The sequence below is a fragment of the Copidosoma floridanum genome, unplaced genomic scaffold (assembly GCF_036245765.1).
Source record: "Copidosoma floridanum isolate Cflo_tuat_1 unplaced genomic scaffold, Cflo_Japanese_pri ptg000006l, whole genome shotgun sequence".
Classification (NCBI taxonomy): domain Eukaryota; kingdom Metazoa; phylum Arthropoda; class Insecta; order Hymenoptera; family Encyrtidae; genus Copidosoma; species Copidosoma floridanum.
Window position 1 is genome coordinate 2,336,871 of NW_028321883.1, and position 18,782 is coordinate 2,355,652.

At 37.1% G+C, this 18,782-nt stretch overlaps 1 protein-coding gene across 2 annotated transcripts in view; it reads right to left on the reverse strand.

Annotated features, from left to right (window-relative positions):
• fmt (phosphatase 6 regulatory subunit 1-like protein fmt) overlaps nt 1-18,260 on the reverse strand; it is a 400,722-nt gene extending 382,462 nt beyond the window's left edge. For both annotated transcript variants that reach the window (XM_089598239.1, XM_089598237.1), the window contains exon 1: nt 18,016-18,260. In XM_089598239.1, the coding sequence (XP_089454365.1) occupies nt 18,016-18,075 (60 nt within the window). In that variant the 5' untranslated portion in view covers nt 18,076-18,260. The remainder of the gene's footprint in view (nt 1-18,015) is intronic.
• Nucleotides 18,261-18,782: the final 522 nt, after the last annotated feature.

Consider the following 18,782-nt stretch of genomic DNA (forward strand, 5'->3'; position numbering starts at 1 on the left):
AACGCCACCTAGCGGATTTTACTGAACTAAAGTGAAAGCTGGCGTATTTTTGCAAAACTTTGAGCTCATTAATTGCTATTGTTATCAAATTTTTTAAGATAAAAACTATACTAAAACCATCTAGGAAGTATGATGAATCAGTTCAGTAGTTTTCGCGGTTCGCGATTACAACGGTTTTAGCGACTTTGCTTTATATATTAGTAAGATTTCTGAGTAAATGCGTTGAGTGGGCGTCGTTAATGTGGTAGAGTATGGCGGACTCGACAACGTGTTTCTTGATTAAAACGAACGTATTGTACTATTTTGTTCAAAAATGTAAAAAAAAAAAGTATTAACTCACGTTTGTGTCATGTGTTTGACTGTGCGTGCGTGCAATTATTTTATATGTGGTGGAAATAGAAGAATAAATTGAAATAGCTAACATGTTAACTAAGAGTGCAACGTGGTAGCTATTACATGCAGTGTAAGCGTGGATATTAGTTTTGGAGTATGCTTCGGTTCGGGTTTAGCACTGGTAGGAGACGCACGTGAGTACAAGCTGCGGAGCAATTGTACACAAGATAATAACAAGAACCGCAGAACAAAAGGTCTAGGACACAAGGGAAAAAGAACCAACATAAAATACGAGTGAGAGAGAAGCGGGAGGCACAGCAACAGGAAAGATATCAGAATAAAGAGACTCGAAGTCACAGAACGAGTTAACCTACAATAACGAGGTTAGGTTTCTCCACAGCAGGCATGAAAGACGACGAGAAGAAGAACACAAGAAGCACGACTAACACACGTACAGGCAAGACGAACACAAGGAGCACGACTAACACACGTACAGGCAACGTGCCCAGCAAGACCGGGACGATCGTTACAACACCAGCGGGGCAACAGACGATTCTCGAGGCAGGTTTCAGCAAGACAAAGAAAGACAAAGAAAAGGAGCATGAGAAACTTCTGGAGGAGGAGTCACAACCACGCTAGGTGGAGAGACTAGAGAGGAGCATTGGAGAAAGATTGGAAAAGTTAGAAAGGACGACGACGCAGAAACTAGATGACACACTAGAAGGGATCATAGCAGAATGGAGGGAGAAGGGGAGTTGGTGAAAAGAATCAGGACTTTGGAGATAGAGAGCGACAAGAGAGAGAGAGAGAGAGAGAGAGAGAGAGAAAAGAATAAGTTGAATGTCATCATTAAGGACCAGCAGTTTGTGGAGGAGAATTTGACAGAAGAAGTGGGTGACTTCTTAGATCGCACGGCGAGGCGCAAGGTGGTAGTCCAAACAGCGTTCATACTCAGGGGTAGAAAAGGTCAGAAGACAGGAGACAGAGTCCTAGTGAAACTGAACAGCATGGAAGACAAAATAGAAATCATGAAGAACAAGAGGAATCTAGACAAAGGAGTGTATATAGACGATGATCTAACAGAAAGAGAGAGAGAGAGATCCAGAAATACATAAGAGATGTAGCAAGAGAGAAGAAAGACGAAGGTCTCAAGACAAAGGTCGGTTACATGAAGTGCTGTTTAGGAGACAAGTGGTTCAGATGGGATGAAGGAGCCAGTTGTCTGAGAGCAGAAGAAAGAGAGTCAGAGAAGAGAACATAGGAAATAGGGGGAGAGGGAGGAGAAGGGAGAAGGGTCAGGGTGTGTTTCTGGAATGTGGCTGGCTTAGCAAATAAAGACAATGATTTTTGGAGATATATAGAGGAGTTTGACGTGGTAGGGCTAACAGAAACTTGGACGGAAGTAAAAGAGTGGAGCAAACTGAAGAGCAAGCTAAGCAGGAACTTTGAATGGTGGCATACAGAAGCAGTCAGAGAGCATAAGAAAGGGAGAGTGAGCGATGGTATGTTATACGGGGTAAGGAAAATGAGTTTGGTGAAAAGTGAAATCTGTGAATTTGTGGGAAGTAAAGTGCTAAGATGGACAGGGTCAGTGGACAGTGAAAAGTGGAAAATAATATTAGTGGACAGCCAGGGGGTGAAAAAATCGATGAGAACACTAGAAGAGGATAAATGGGAACCAGGACGGAAGCTTCTGATCGGAGGTGACTGGAACGCGAGTACAGGCAGCCTGGGGGGCCCGCTGGATCCAGAAGGTGAGACAATAATCAGGAAAGCAAAAGACAGTGTAGTGAATAGTGAGGGAGAGACCCTGGTGAATGAATTAGAAGAGAGAGGATGGGCAATAATAAATGGGACAGGAGAAGAGACTGGAGAATATACATATATATAGGAGAGTGGCCGCAGCACGATTGACTACATTTTAACTAACCCAGAGGGGGGGGAGAAACTTGAGAAGTTTACAATAGGAACAAGAGCCGACTCTGATCACCTTCCGCTGGTTGCAGAAATAAGGACAGGTCAGCCAATGGAGGAGGTGGCAAAGGAGGGGGACTCAACGTCAGGTAGGGTTGTGAAGGAGAGGTTATAGAATGAAGAGCTTACAGAGACCTATCATAAGAAGTGTGAAAATTGTAAGGCACAAGAAAGCAGCAATGACAACAGGATGCAAGAAATATTCGACAAGGTCGAACAAGCCATACCCAAAGTAGAGAGGGTGGTGAAACAGGTGATATTAGGGAAAAGACCATGGCATGACAAAGAGTGGGACCAACAGAAGATAATGCTGAGAAAAACCTTAAGGGACTTGAGAAAAGGTGAGCTGAACCAAGAAAAATACAGGATAAGAAAGAGAGAATATAGGAGTTGATGCGCAGAAAAGAAAGAAATATGTAAGGCAGAAGAGTTGAACAAGATCAGACAGATAAAGACAGAAAAGGAGGCATGGCAGTACATAGACAAATACAGAAGAGAGAGACAGGAGGTATGCAGAGAGATCGATTTAAATACTTGGAAGGTACACTTTGCCAGAAGGTTGGGAGGCAAAGAGAGAAGAACGACAGAGAAACTAGTAGATGAGGGAGAAACAGGAATTGGAGGGCCTGCGACAGAGGAACCTTTTACGAGGGAAGAAGTAATTAAGATGATAAGAAACTTGAAGAATAGAAAGGCACCAGGGGAAGACGAAACTGGCAAGATGCCAGTGTCAATAGGGGAGGCTTTCTTTGAGTTGTTACAAAACATATGGAAGGAAGGAAACATACCGGCACGATGGGAGACAGGTCTCAAATTCCCGATATTTAAGAAAGGAGAGAAAGAGAGAGTAGAAAACTACAGAGGGATCACACTGCTAGACACATCCTACAAAATATACGCAGGGCTGCTTAAGACAGGTTGATAAAAGAAGTAGATCATAAGCTGCAAGAGAGCCAGTTTGGCTTTAGGAAAGGAAGAGGAGTGACAGATGCGATTTACATACTCAACCACGCAGAAGACGTGAGACTAAGCAAGAAAGGAGGCAAGATGTACGCCTGCTTTGCAGACTTAAAAGAAGCGTTTGATAGCCTAAACAGGAGCAAATTAAAAGAAAGTCTAGAAAGATTAAACAACAACAAGGTGCTGAACAAGAGAGTTCTGGAAATATATGAAGAAACATGCTGCAAAGTTAAAGTGGGAAACGAGATCTCAGAAGAGTTCTGAACAGTAAAGGGTGTTAGACAAGGATGCCCAATGAGCCCAACGCTGTTTAATATATATACAGCAGACCTAGAAGAGTTTTTAGAAAGCAAAAGAGTAGGAGGTACAGTCATAGGTAAGAAAAAGGTTAGAACAATAATATACGCAGATGACATAGTGCTATTGGCAGAAGACGAGGAGAGCATGAGAGATATGCTGAAGCAGTTCAGAATATATACAAAGAAAAGGCCCTAACAGTAAGCATTGAAAAGACAAAAATAATGGTGTTTGAGAAATCCAAGAGAAAAGCAAGTAGAATATGGAAGTGGAATGATGAACGGATAGAGGAAGTGGGAGAATTTATATACTTAGGCTATGCCTTACAAAAGAATGGCAAGGCAGTCAAACATCTGAGAAAGAGAAAGAAAAAGGCAATGGTAGCTATGAAAAAGACCTGGAGCATTGGAGAGAGAATTTTCAGAGAAGACCTAGGAAGAAGATACAAGATGTATGATGCATTGGTAGAGAGTATATAACTATTTGGAGCAGAGATATGGAGCTACAAAGAGGAAGACGGTATGGAGGGGCCCAGAAGGAAATATGCAAAGTGGATTTTAAGGTTGGATAGAAACACGCCCAATAACATATTACAGGAGGAGACAAAACAAAGGAGCTGCAGAAACAAAGCAACAGTGAGAGCAGTAAGGTACGAAGAGTAAGCGAGAAATTCAGAAAAACAACTAGTAAAAGAGTGCATCAAAGAGAAGGAGAGAGTAGGGTCACACACGCAAGCAGGATACTGGGCGAAACTGAGAAGAGAAACGCTGGAGAGGACTATGAGATGCAAAGAAGATGTAGAAGAGCTTAGAAGAGAAGGCAGACTGTGCATACAGGTAGAAAGAAACCTCGAAGCTGAAGAAAAGATACAGAGAAGGAAAAAGATAGAGGAGTCGAGATACAATACATTCTATAAAGAGTTACTAACGAAATCAAAAGACATGCCCGAATATGCAAGGTCACACCTAGAGGCAAAGAATAAAATAATGATTGCAAGGTTTAGATGTGGTAATGAGGTAAAAAACATACAGCACTGGATGGGAGAGAGAGAAAAACAATGCAGACTATGTAACAAGGAGGCAGAGTCAATACAGTACGTAGTACAGTATAGTAAAAAATACAAGTCTGGCTATACAGCCAAAGAAGCACTAGATGAGAAGGGAAGAGGCCTTCTGATTCTTAAAGAGATAGAGAGGAGGAGAAGACAGGCGCTAGGAAATACTACGCGGGATAAGGAAGTTCAGCCCAGCGAGGAAAGTAAGGAGGGCGATTCCAACCACAGGGGTGAAGAAAAGAGCAGTGATTCGGTACAGCAAGAAGCAGAGCAGAACAGACCTATATAGAAAGGAGAAGAGAGCGGGAAGAAGTCACGGGCCAACCAGCATAAGCACGTGGTAAGAGAACCGCAGAGTAACGAGTCAAGCAAGTGTGCAGAACGATAGTAAAGTAGACAAGAAAGGATGGACGGGCAAGCAAGCTGGGAGAGAGAAAGAAAGAAGGAGATCAAGAAGATGCTGGAGAAAGATGAGAAAGACGATCTAGGCGAGTGAATGAGAGAGGTGGAAAGAGAGCTGTTTCGAGTCAAAGCATTTGCTACGAACATAGGAAAAGAGAGAGAAAGGGAGAGGAAGATCGTCGAGGAAAGGCTGCAGAGATTGGAGAAAAAGAGAGAGACGGATGTAGTGGAAATAAACAAGAAGCTGTCAGGAATTAAAGAAAGGTCAGAATGGCTCGAGGAGGGAGATAAATTCTGGGAGAGCTGGGCATGGAATGTGGAGAAAGATATGAAGGAGATAGTGAAGAAGCAAGAAGCAAGAAGTGCAAAAGGAAAGCTCGAAGGTATAACTGGGAGATAAACGGAAGAGGCTCGCCCAAGGAGAGAGGAGCAGGGAAGGCAAGGAGCGAGAAGAGAGGGCAGAAAGGAGGGCAGTGGCAACAGGCTGAACAGGACAATATAGGGCCAGTGATGAGAGGTGTCCTAAAGAGAGCAGAGACATACACGACAGAGGAGAGTGGAAGTGAAGTCTGAAGTGGTAGGAAGTGGCTAAGGGCGTGAGGAAAAAGTGGTAGTCAGTGGTGCTTAAGTCAGTGGTCAGCCATGCAGAGGCTAGTGAAAAAGTGTTAACAGAATTTAGTTAGGATATAATAGACTGAGAGAAATATTTTTGATCATTTTAATAAGTGCCTAAATAAGTGCTATATAATGTTGGAATTTTTGTGATAATTAACAGTAATTTAGTTGTAAGTAATTTAGTTTGAATTATTTAATTTTGAATATTCTAAGTATTTGGAATCTTAACAATTTTCTGAATTTCTGAATTTTTGAAATTTCTTTTAATTTTGTTTGTGAATTTTAATTTTTGAACATCTGAGTCTTTGCATCGGTGTTAAGACGAGATTCGAGTAAAGTAAAGTGAGAATAGATAAAATAAAGTAAAGTAAAGTACAAGTATAGGTAAAGAGAACAATTTGTGATTAGTGACAGTCAAAAAATAGGTTAAAGTTAGACATGGTCTACGAAACCAAAATTTAAAATAAAAATAAAATAACTTGAAAATAGAAGTAATTAGAGTAAGTTAAAGTCAAAAGAATTGTAAAAGGAGTACAGGTAGTTGATTCGTAAACCCGTTCTTCCTTACCAACCCCAGTGGGGTATGTAAGTAAAATAAAAATAAATAAAAATATAACATTTCTCATCTGAAAATTAATTCCTCCCTCTACCAAACACTTTCATAACATTTTACAATTCTAGGTCTAACATGGTTATGACAGTAAATCGAGTGATCTGATATTTCAGGGACCTCTTCAAATGATCGAAATACTCTGTTTGGAAAAATGGACAAATTTTTCAATAAGAATCTATACCCAAGGTAATCAAACCTACACTCTAGGAACTCTATTCCTGATTCTGCTACGATGGTATTGATAGGGCTTGATCCTCTGTATCCCAAGGCTATTCAAACTCCTGCATTCTGTACCTTTTGCAATATAAAAAAATGACTATTTCTATAAGGTAATATCAGGAATCCTCCCTATTCAAGTCTAGATCTTACTAACGACTTATACAAGGTCAGAAGCGTGTTAGGATCAGCGCCCCACCACACTCCTCTTAAGCTTCTAACGATAGACAGAGGGAATTGGCACTTATTTTTTGTATGATTTATGTGCTGTAGCTAATTGAGCTTGGAATCTAGCCACATTTCTAGGAATTTAACCATTTACTTGGCTCTATAATAGTACCATTTATTCTTATATACATGTTACTTTTTTTAACTTTGTTTTTACTAAAAATCAATAAATTACATTTATTAGGGGCCAAAATTAAGTTTTTTTCATACAAAGCTCCATACAATTTACTTATTTCTCTTTCTAGAATGATGACAGCTTGTTGGATATCTTTATGAGCTACATATACAGCAACGTCATCAGCAAACAATATAATTTTTACTCCATTTTCTATAAGACTATCGAGAAACCTAGTGTATATGGAGAGAAGGGACTAGACCCACCCCCTTGAGGAACATCTACTTTTTTCGTTAATTGATGGTCACTTTCTACATTGATATTTACATACTATGAATTAGATTTTGAAAAAACTGCATATATTTTTTTGATAAACTTAACTCCACCAAATCGTTTAGCATTATATCTGGTACTACACTATTGTAGGCACTTTTAATGTCCAAAAATGCAGTTACTACACTTTCCTTTTTATAAAAAGCCTTTTAAATATCACTAGTTTTTTCAGTAAGGTTATTCATACACGATTTACCTTTACGGAATCCAGTTTGCATACCTGGAATAAGACCACAATGCTCTACAAACCAAGTGACTCTGCCAACTACCACTTTTTCTAAAAGTTTTAATATACATGACGCCATATCTATTAGCCGAGCTTTACTACAACCCTGAGAGTGAATAAAGACTAATAGATTTTTTTTCCAATCTTTAGGAAATAGCCCTTCATTTATGAGGTCATTAAATATATCTACAAGTACACGCTCATAGAATTCTGGGATTAACTTAAGGATTCTATAATCCATCTTGTCATACCCTGGGGCCGAGCTCTCTTTCCCAAATTCAAGAGCAACCTCAAACTCTTGATATGAAAAAGGGCTATTAAAAAACTCATCATACTTCTCCAAGTAGTTAAATAAATTTACATATAAACTTTGCGTTACCAATAGAAGAAATCGATTTTTGACCAGCCTTTTTAAGGGTTTTTATAGTTTTCCACATACTTTGTTAGTTAGGATACTTGGACCTATTGTTTCAACAAATGATTGAAACGCTTTCTTTTTTTCATTTTTCAAGGTACGTGTTGTTTTTGCAGCTACTTTTTTGAAATTAATCAAGTTTTCTATTGTTACTCTATACTTGAGCGATTTAAAGGTAGCTTTCCTTAATCTAACTGCTTTTGAACAAATATCATTCCACCATATTTTGTTTGGTGGTCTATTTCTTTTTAATGCTACATAGAAATTTTATTTACTAGATTGGTTAATAGGGTGGTATGATTTAACTATACATTCATTAAAAATTGCTAAAGAATTTTGTATCTATCAAGTATACTTAGATTTGTAAATTCACTTTTATTAAATTCACTAGCTTGACTCATGCGAGACTCGGTTAACCTCTCCCAATTTGTTTTCTTATTTTTATATTTATGTACTTCTCAGTTTACTTTCTCAATAGTTACACTTATTTCTAAGGTAATGGGAAAGTAATTACTTCCCCAAGAATCTTCACCCACTTGCCAACTAGAATTTAATGCTATTTTCATAGATGCCAAAGTCAAATCTATATTTGAATATTTAATTCAAGAACTATGATTATAATCATAATAAAAATATGTTGGATCATTGGTATTTAGAAGGAAGTATTCATCAAAGTCAAGACTTCCAGCCAACACTCTACCATTCAGACAAGTCCTGGTACTTCCTCATAGAAAGTTATGAATATTGAAATCTCCAAGCAAAATAAATTTACCATAAGTACTAATCTTACAAGACAATGACGTCAGTTCTCTCTGAGTTAAGGTATTACCTGCTATAGGAGTTCTATAGCAGGCGACTATACACATTTCCCCCCATTGGTACGAATAGAAATTGCTCTAATTTCCAAGCTATCAAGATTAAGATTTTATACTCTTGTTTATACTCTTATTTATACTCTTGTGGTCTCCCGGGCAGTTTTTACACCTTAGATATGTTTCACAAGGCGAGCTCTAATGTTTCTTATTTCCACACATGATGCACGATACCTTGTATTTAACTTTATCAGGATCTGGATCGCATCTCCTTGCCACGTGACCAAACTCAAAACAATTGAAACACTGCACAGGTTTCTGAACATAAGGCTCCACTTAAATGTATCGTAAATAACGTAATGTGGCAGTACCTGACCCTCAAATGTGACCGTTTCACTGAGAATCCACTTGTTATTATCATTGTTGGCAATTTATTACGCATATTAAGTCTTTTCACACTAATAATTTCAACTTCTGATTCAAGCTCATTATAGAGCCTTTTTTCTGATTGGTCAGAAGGAATATGTTTAATTATACCTCCTTATTCGGCGAAAAGTAAGAATAAATACTTTAAGGTTATGTTGAGCTAGCGTGGTATTCTGAATGATCTTGTTGGTCTCCTCTTTATTCTTTCACACTACCTTAACATTTTGATATCCTCTTTGCTCGACCACCATAAACATATGCTTCTTGTCTTTTAAAACTACTCCAACACTATTTTTATTTATTTTTTTACCGTCTTGCTGAAGCTTAGTTATCCATACAGTAAATGGACCTTTGTTGTCAGTGCCATAGATATTTGTGTGAAGATTAGTATTTTTTTCTCCATATTGATTAAAACTTTTTTCTGTCCTGCTGATCTCAGCGCTTTCATCATATTTTTCGGGCTGACCGTTTGTACTGGCAGCTGCCATTTTTTCTTGAGCACGCTGTCTTTCTTGCTATTGCTTCTTTCGCCTCTTGATTTCTTTTTTACTCATTTCCCCATCATTAGAGCCTTTGATCTGAGCATCTACTTTCAAATACTCACTTTTTCTTTTTTTATCGCCTAGGTCAACTTCCATTATGTCACCACTATTATCATCACATTTATTAGTCGGCATGTCGACCATTGCCACCCGCACGCGGGGACGAATCACCACAAGACCAACCCACTATCTGCACAGGAACAGTCACTAAGTCCCAACGACTTACCACACAGCCAAAAAAGAAACTTCACACGATCACGGTAATCAAAGTCAACGATAATCAGTTAATCTTTTAGCACGATAAAACAACATACGTCCGCCTACTTCGGCGTCCATCCTCAGAATCCTCGACTATCTTAAGTTAACGTACGACCCTAACGCCATTTTCCTCGTAGGCACAGTACTAACGTTAAAAGTGAAAACAAGCCTAGGCCTAGCCCGACCTTCTATACACGAAGAGACGTGTTTCTATATTCTCTGGTTTTGTTGAGCCCTGTCTTATTTTTTCTCCAATTGCCTATACATATCGCGGAACGTTCTCCCTAAGCTCGTATAACTATATATACAATCTAGGGAAAAAATTCCGATACTGAATCCTTCTAAGGTGCGTTTACATGGCGTCTTATGGTTTTCAGAACCATGTCTAAAAAATTTTCAGATTCGTGCCGTACGTGTATAAGTTCCATCGCCTTAAAACTGTCAGACATCCCGCGCGATTTATAACTGATGAAGCAAAGCTTTCTGTTTACTTTGGACTTTTAATTCAAATGTACAAGTGTTCAGCCAATTGTTTTACAGTAGGTGATAATATCAATAAATTAATAATTAGAAAAGATTAATGGTGTCCTTTATGAAAGAGATGGTAAATACTTATAACCTATAAATAATATATGATTTGACTCTCTAATGAGACAAAAATGATATTTTTGTAATATACTTCTATTTTCAGAATAAAATTACACGTAAAGATATTGTGAAGATTATGTGGTCACATATAATTTTTAGCAGCATTAATGTTTTGAGTCATTGAATCCTCAAAACTACAATATTTATGTTAACTATGAAAATCGACTTTTTGCAAGCAAGTGTCTACGCTAGGTAACTACCTCCGACAGCGATATTCGTTGTCAAAATGCCCTAATAGGGGGGTGAGAAAAGCTAAACAGGTATGTGATAACCATGTGCAAAGAGTTACTTTGTTTTTAAATTTTACGCGATTATGGTATGCTGAAAGTATGCACAAAGCTGAAATCTTATGAAATAAACTGACTGTACGGAATAAATTTAAGCATATAAGAGCAAAAGAGAGGTCAGGTCTGCTTATCTATCTCTCTCGCTCTGACGTGCTCAAATAAATCCCTTATCTAAAGTATCAATATTGATTCATCGTTGAAATCAACATTGATTCAATGTTAAAATCAACGTTGATCGATGTTGAGTTTAATATTGAAATCAATGATAAAACGCAACGTTGATCAATGTTGATTTCAATGTTGATCAACGCTGATTAAAACTTCGGTGTCAAAGAAAAAAAGAGAAATTTGTAGGGATGTATGTAATTACATTAATCATGTTTACATCGTAAAAAACTATTATTTCTTTTAAGAGAAACATTTATTTATGACATCGATGCTGAAGAAAATAAGATTATATGTTATTTCTAAAAAAAAATTGTCTACAAAATTAGATAGTTAGACAAAACGTAACGAAAGTTAATTTAATATGTTTCTTAACCTCTTTTTATAAATATTTTTAGTTATTACATCTGTAGTTACTTATGGCATAAGTATAGTTAGTATTTTGTTATACAATCAAGAAGAGTCTGGAAATGTATACGTGGAACTGCATTTTTACATTTATATCATTAAAAATAATTTTAAAAATTCTCTTAAGAGTAACTCATGAAACGAGTTTGTAAATTGACTTTATTGTTGTAGAATAAGAATTTGATGAGAAAAAAATAAAAGTGAAATAAATTACTTACTCTACTTACGAAGTTTCAAATTATTTACCTCGAATGTTATGTTACTCTGTAACGTAATAATTCATAAAACAATTTCCACTTAACAATAAATAATTAAATTACGATAGTTTTCAACGTTGAATCAACGCTGATTGAAATCCGCAGATCAACCCAAGGATTCCCTTGAACACAGAAGAGAGTTTTTCTACTCTGCAAACAAACCCAAATATTAAATACTACAGCCAGGTCCTACAAGAATATTCTGCTAAAATTGAACAAGCAATTGGGAACAGGGGCAGCAAGAAGCAAAATTCAAACATAAATCAGAGGAAGATAGTCAACTACAGCGACCTGGAGGCAAAGTTCGAAACGATGCCAGTTCCAAGTGTAAATATAAATGAACAGGGGAATGAGGAAAATGAGGAGAACGAAATGCAGCACCACCAACTGGCGTTGGAACCCCCAACCAACCCTGGGAAGAAAACTGCTCATCTATGCAGGCCACGAAGGGAAACCGTGAACAAGGAACAACAGGACTAATCCAGGCTCAACAAAATAACAGAAAGACTACAAAGAAAACTGCAGGAAAAGGAGAAGAACAACGGCAGCAAACAAGCTTAAGTTTATATAATCATTACTTTTATTTTTCGCTTTAGTACTTTTATTTAGTGTTAAATTGTCTCTCTTTTCTCGATACAAACCTACACAATTTATTGCTACTTAAATACATTTAAATATTTTTTACAGTATACATACACTGTATTTATTCATCTATTAAAAAGGAAAAAAAAGGAGTTTTAAAACAATTATGAGCGAAAGCATAAACTATACTGACTCTGGAATGAAAATTTTGCAGTAGAATGCTCGAAGCATAAGTAACAAACTAGACATACATAACATTGCACAGGACTATGATGTTATAATTATTATTGAAACATGGCTAATAACAAATAGTAAATTTGATATTAAAAATTTTAGAATGGCCAATTTCTGCAGAGAAACAGATGAAGGAAGAGGAGGAATCGCAATATTTGTAAAAAAAGAACTGATCTTTGACTTGCTTTGCTGGGATCTGGACCTATCAAGCCTAGAAATAGGGGTTGTTACTGTTCGCACTGGAGAGGGTGACTTGTGTATAGCAGCCTGCTATAGATTGCCTACCACAGGCAACAACTTAACGCGAGAGGAAGTAGAATCACTAAAAGCGGAAGTTAGTAGGTGGGAAAAATTTTTATTGGTGGGAGACATTAATAGCCACCACCCCTACTGGGGTAGCAACCACTCCTGTTTTAATGGGAAAATTCTGGCGGAGGTACTAGACTACGACGAGTTCTTTGTTCTGAATACTATGGATTACACTCACTACTACCATGATCAAAATGACCCAAGTGTAATAAAATTTTCATACATTGACCTTACCTTCGCCTCCCGTAGGGTTGCAATGGAAGCTAGCTGGGTGGTATCAAACGATCCCTGGGGGAGCGATTAACCATCCACTTACAATTGAATGAAACGTAATTCCAGAAAAAGTGCATAGAAAAAGTTTTTGTTGTAGCACGAAAAACATGGATTGGGACCGGCTGTCGGATTTTCTCACGGTGAGCGCACCAAGGTTTAGTCAACTGAGTTTTACTAACGCGGATATTTTATCCAGATACAAAGACTTCACGACCCACCTGGACAGATTAGTAGAAAACTCACACAAAGCACGAAAGAGAAAAGAGACCTGCAATCACAATGAAAACAGGGAGCCGACAATCCCTAAACACGGTCGAAAAATGAAAAAGATTTGGTGGAACCAAGAATGCGACCGAGCGGTCAGGAAAGGAAAGGCCTTATTTAAATCCCTTAAATATAACGTTACGTTAGACAAATATATAGAATACAAACGGGTGGCGGCAGAAGAACGGCTTCTTAAGAACGATTACTCTAAAAATAACTCGTCTCTGGGGAACCAAAGGTTTCTCAAAAATTCTGAGGAGTGTTTGGAGTCGCTGTGTAAACCTTAACCCCAGCATTTTGAGACATTCGAGTTTGACGTGAGGGAAAGTTTAACTTTTAATCAGGACTTAAGCCTATTTGAAACCCTTTTGTCCCTTGAGGAATTTGAGTGCGCATTAAACTCATTTGAAATTAATACGTCTCCAGGAGCTGATAAGATCACATATGAAATTTTAAGATTTATTCCGGACGCTTACAAGCGTACCTTGTTAGATATATTTAACGACGTTTTAAATCTGGGCGAATTCCCAGAAGACTGGAATACTTACTTAATCGCGTTTATACCAAAAAGTAACAATAGCAAGGCTCGACCCATAACTATGGCTTCCTGCCTATTAAAACTTTTTGAAAAAATGGTAAACTCAAGACTGACGTGGTTTCTAGAACATAAAGGATTAATTCCAGCGTGCCAATTCGGATTTAGGAAAAATAAATCCTGTGTAGATAATCTAACGATTCTTGTCAATGATGTACAACAGGCCTTCGTAGAAAAAAAAAACCTGACCGCTCTGTTTCTCGATATAAGGGGAGCTTTTGATTCGGTTATCCCAGACATCCTGCTAAGCGATCTTAAAGAGTTAGATATCCCAGGGAAATACATAAGGTTCTATAAAAACTTAATCTATAGAAGAAGACTGATACCGGTAAACTTGAAAACAGACGGTGAGAACTTTGCAGAAGTGGGTTTGCCGCAGAGATGTAGCTCGAGCCCGACTTTGTACTCAATATATACTAGTTTTGTATCTAAATTGATCAAAGAGGGCATAAAAATAATCATGTTCGCAAACGACTTGGTAGTCTATACTACAGACAAAGACACCCAGAGAGCCATTAACATCTTGGAGAGAGCGGTGGCAGAGCTCGTTGCCTGGTTGAGAGAGAGGAACCTGGCTGTAGCCCCGGAGAAGTCAAGTTTTCTCGTTTTCAACAAGAATCAAAGAGGCCTGAAAAGCCTGATGATCAAAGCAGATGGAGTAGGGTTAAAGCAATGCAGTACGGTTAATTTCTTGGAGATGACCTTGGACAATAAGCTAGGGTGGCTCCCACATATAAAAAATGTAAAAACCAAATGTATGTTCCTAACAATGATTCTTCGCAGCTTGAGAGGAGTATGGTGAGGGTCTGACCCAAAAATTCTTCTCCATCTATATAAAGCCTTGATACGATCCAGAATAGAATATGGGGGGTTTCTAATATCCCCTTGCAATGAGAGTCACCTGAACATACTGCAAATCATACAAAACAACGCGATTAGATTAGCCATGGGCTATCAAAATACCACCCCTATTAAAGTTCTAGTAGCAGAATAAAAAATTATGTACCTTTCAAGCAGATTTGAATTTCTGGCTTATAAGTATATTTTCAAAAACCTTTCTTACATCAATAATCCGGTAATAGACAGTATAGAACGAATATAATATACACCCTGTATATAATGTTAACAAGCAAGACTCACTTCTAACTAGATGCTATGATCAGGTATGGTACAGGAAGGGACTCATTGAGAGACATAATACATACTGCAAATACGAGATAAGCTACGATTCACTCTTTTCTGGTATAGACGGTAGCATAGAGCAGGGAATAAAAATTCAGGCGTCAGGAAATTGCTTTCAAATGTTTAACGAGATTTTAAATAGTAACAACAGCACATATATAGATGTTTATACTGACGGTTCTAAAATAGAAATTTCAAGCGCGGTGCATACAGTAGGATACGCTACGTGGTCGGAGGAGGAAGATTTTGAGAGGCGTTTAGGCTTCCAGATCTCTCTTCCATATTTACAGCAGTGTTTTGGCATAATTTCCACCCTTGATAAAACCCTAGCCTGTGCAATGTCCCACCCAGGGCAATTACAAGGTAAAACTCTAAGAATATTCACCGACTCCCAGGGGATAGCAAAAGCGCTCATGAAGGCTAAAGGGCTTTTGTACGAGTCGCCCTTGATAGTGCGAATAAGTGACAAAGTGTTTCTGATTAAAAAATTAAATATTAATGTTCAAATATTCTGCATCCCGGCTCACGTCGGAATACGTGGTAACGAAAATGCTGACAAAGCCGCAAAAGAAGCTGCAACAAGTGGATGGTCGAATAATATTGCGATTCCTTACTCGGATCTCATACTTAAATACAAAAAATATGCATAGAAAACAACAAAAAGAGATGTCTAGATATAGCGAGAACAAAAGGCCATTTTTATTTCCAAAATTATTATAAGTCTGAGGAGAAAGAACCATGGTTTTGCAAATATAAGATGTCAAGAAAAATTATAGTTTGTATAAATAGACTAAGGTGCAATCACACCGTATTGAAAACCGCCTTAATAAAGTACAAAATAGTCAACGAAATCATCTGTAAATGTGGTAGGGAACCTGAAACGGCGGAGCATATATTTTTCGAATATGTAAATTACAAAGAGGGAAGAATTGAATTTATCGAGTCCTTGAACAGACAAAAGCTGTTGGGTCCCTACAGCATATATGATCTTATAAGCCACTTAACTTTACCTCTACTGAATACAATTAAAAAATTCATAGACGATACGCAAATTGAATTATAAGCTGAAAAATAATACTACTTTGAAGAACTCTCTTTAATGCTAAGTCTACTCGCATATTAGGTTTGTTCAAGCTACTTTTGGTTCGGTTCGGTTCTCTTAGCGGGGTATACCTATATATACGGAACTAGTTCTGTTTGGTTCCCTATATGTGGGTGTATTTTGTTAGGAGAGCCTAGCCGAGCCAGGGGGGGCTTAACGAACCTATTAACTCTAAAGCTTGTGATACTTGAACCCAAAGCAATAGAAAAGGAAAAAAGTGTATTTATGTATGTGTGTGATTGTGTGTGTGTGTGTGTGTGTGTGTGTGTGTGTGTACAATAGTAAAGGTAATAAGTTATATTCTTAAAAAAAAAAGGGGGGGGGAAAGAGAATCAACAAACAAATTATACAAAACTGCGAGTAACGGGCATATGTAAGCTTAAGCTATTGTTAAGTACTTATTGTATTGTTTTGAGTTTAAATGTTGTATTATAAATTATATACTACTATCGCCAGTATTGCCATCTCGACTGTATTCCTTATATTAAAATGTGCACTGTGTATATGGCGATATGTATTCCTACAAAGCCAATAAATCTATACTTAAAGCAAGTAAAGTAGTTACCTAGCGTATAATTTACTAGCATTTAAGCAATGCTCATCAATGTCAGACAAATTATTTAAAATTTTACCTGGAAATTGTCATTATTACAACAATTATGTTTACATCTAGTTTTTCAGAATACAATTATGATTGCTTAAATGCTAGTAAATTGTACACCTTCTTACAAAAACTCGATTTTCATCGTCAACATAAATATTGTAATTTTGAGGATTCAACGACTCAAAACATTCATGCTGCAAAAAATTATTTGTGACCAGATAATCACCGTAATATCTTTACATGTAATTTTATTCTGAAAATTAAAATATACTACGTAAATATCATTTTTGTCTAATCATAGAGTTGAGTGATATTTTATTCATAAGTTGTAAATGTTTACCATCTCGTTTGTAAAGGACGCCATCAATCTTTTCTAATTATCAGTTTATTGATAGTATCACCTACTGAATAACAATTCGCTGAACACTTATTAATTTCAATTAAAAGTACAAAGTAAACAGAAAGCTTTGCTTCATTAGTTACAAATCGCGCGAGATGTTTGACAGTTTTAAGGCGATGCAACTAATACTCGTAAGACACGAATCTGAAAGTTTCAAGACATGGTTCTGAAAAACATAAGACGCCATGTAAACACACCTGTACCTAACGCTGGGGGATTTCATGACGCAGTTGTACTCAAAAACTTATGTCAAAAGCAGAAAAAGTTGAAAAAACATGATTTGTACTAGTTCAAATAACAGCTAATAGTATCAGGATTGAGTTACTGGAAATAAAAAAATTCGAAATATTACTGTAACCACGTATTAGTGTGCATTTTTTCTCTAGTACAACATTCAATATTTCATTAACAGAGCCTTTTCATTATCAGTAGACGTGTTGATAAATATTTTTGGGTATCAACATTAACTAAGACACTGATGTGCTATTTTAACAAAAAGGAGACCCTTTAATAAACCCTCACATTTATTAAAAATATTCCCGTTTGTAAAGGTACAAAAATACAAAAAAAATAACCAAAGTTAAATAATTTCTTTGATGAAAATTTTTGGATTGATTGTAATTATTTACGACAGTAATTTCAATTAACTCAATTCAAAATGATCAAGAGTAATCTGGAGTGACACCCATAGGATAACTTGATTGTTAGTCGTTTAAAAGTTATATGTATTCAAATATTTTTTTAAATTAAACTATGTACCAAATCAATGACAATATATTTCATTAAAATTTTAATATATAAGTGTAGCAATGTTCAAAACAGTGATTAGATAGAGCGAATGGCATCCGACATGGTTAGGAAAACAAATATTATGATATTGCCTTGCCTCTTCACTAAGCAGCGAGTCAATTTGTACTGATGGTGCATAGTTGTTATGCCAAAACATCCTGTATACTATCAACAGCAACAAAAATAGGTACTGCACTTGATAACGTTATCAGTAAGACATACAACACAACGTACGAAATAATACAATTAAAATTAGTGAATTGACCTTATGCTTACAAGACACCCGTGGGTTCAAGCCATGTTAAGTATAAGGGGCTAATCACGGTAGAGATGGACAATACCATCTGGGTTTCGAGAATCGACTGAGTCTTTGGACATATTCCAAATGACGCGACACTTGGGTCCTTGGGTGTCGCGCGACGGCGCGACACATTAGAATTGGTTTTAAATAGGACTGCGTGACACAGTGACACTGTTGCCTCATTTAGAATGCTCTCTTTATTCTTCATCAGGAGCCCACTTAGTGTATTATCGGTCCAAAGGTATATGTGAAATATATATAGATGCGGGTGATTCTGCTGTAACTTGCTTAACCATATTCACGTGCTGGAATGAAATCCAAAACGTTAGAAACGTCAAATTATGTTAAATGTTGTCGACTTTACTTGACAAATTATATTATACCAATATATCGATCCCTTCATTGAGATAATCGATCATTTAGAGTCAAATTTTCCATTCCGACCCATGACCGCAACTCAATTTCACTCATGAAAGCTTTCACCAGTAAATTAAAAGGCGTACATGCCACTTGGGCGTTTCAGCATTATGTACTCTAGCTATTAGTAATAAGATTTGTATCTT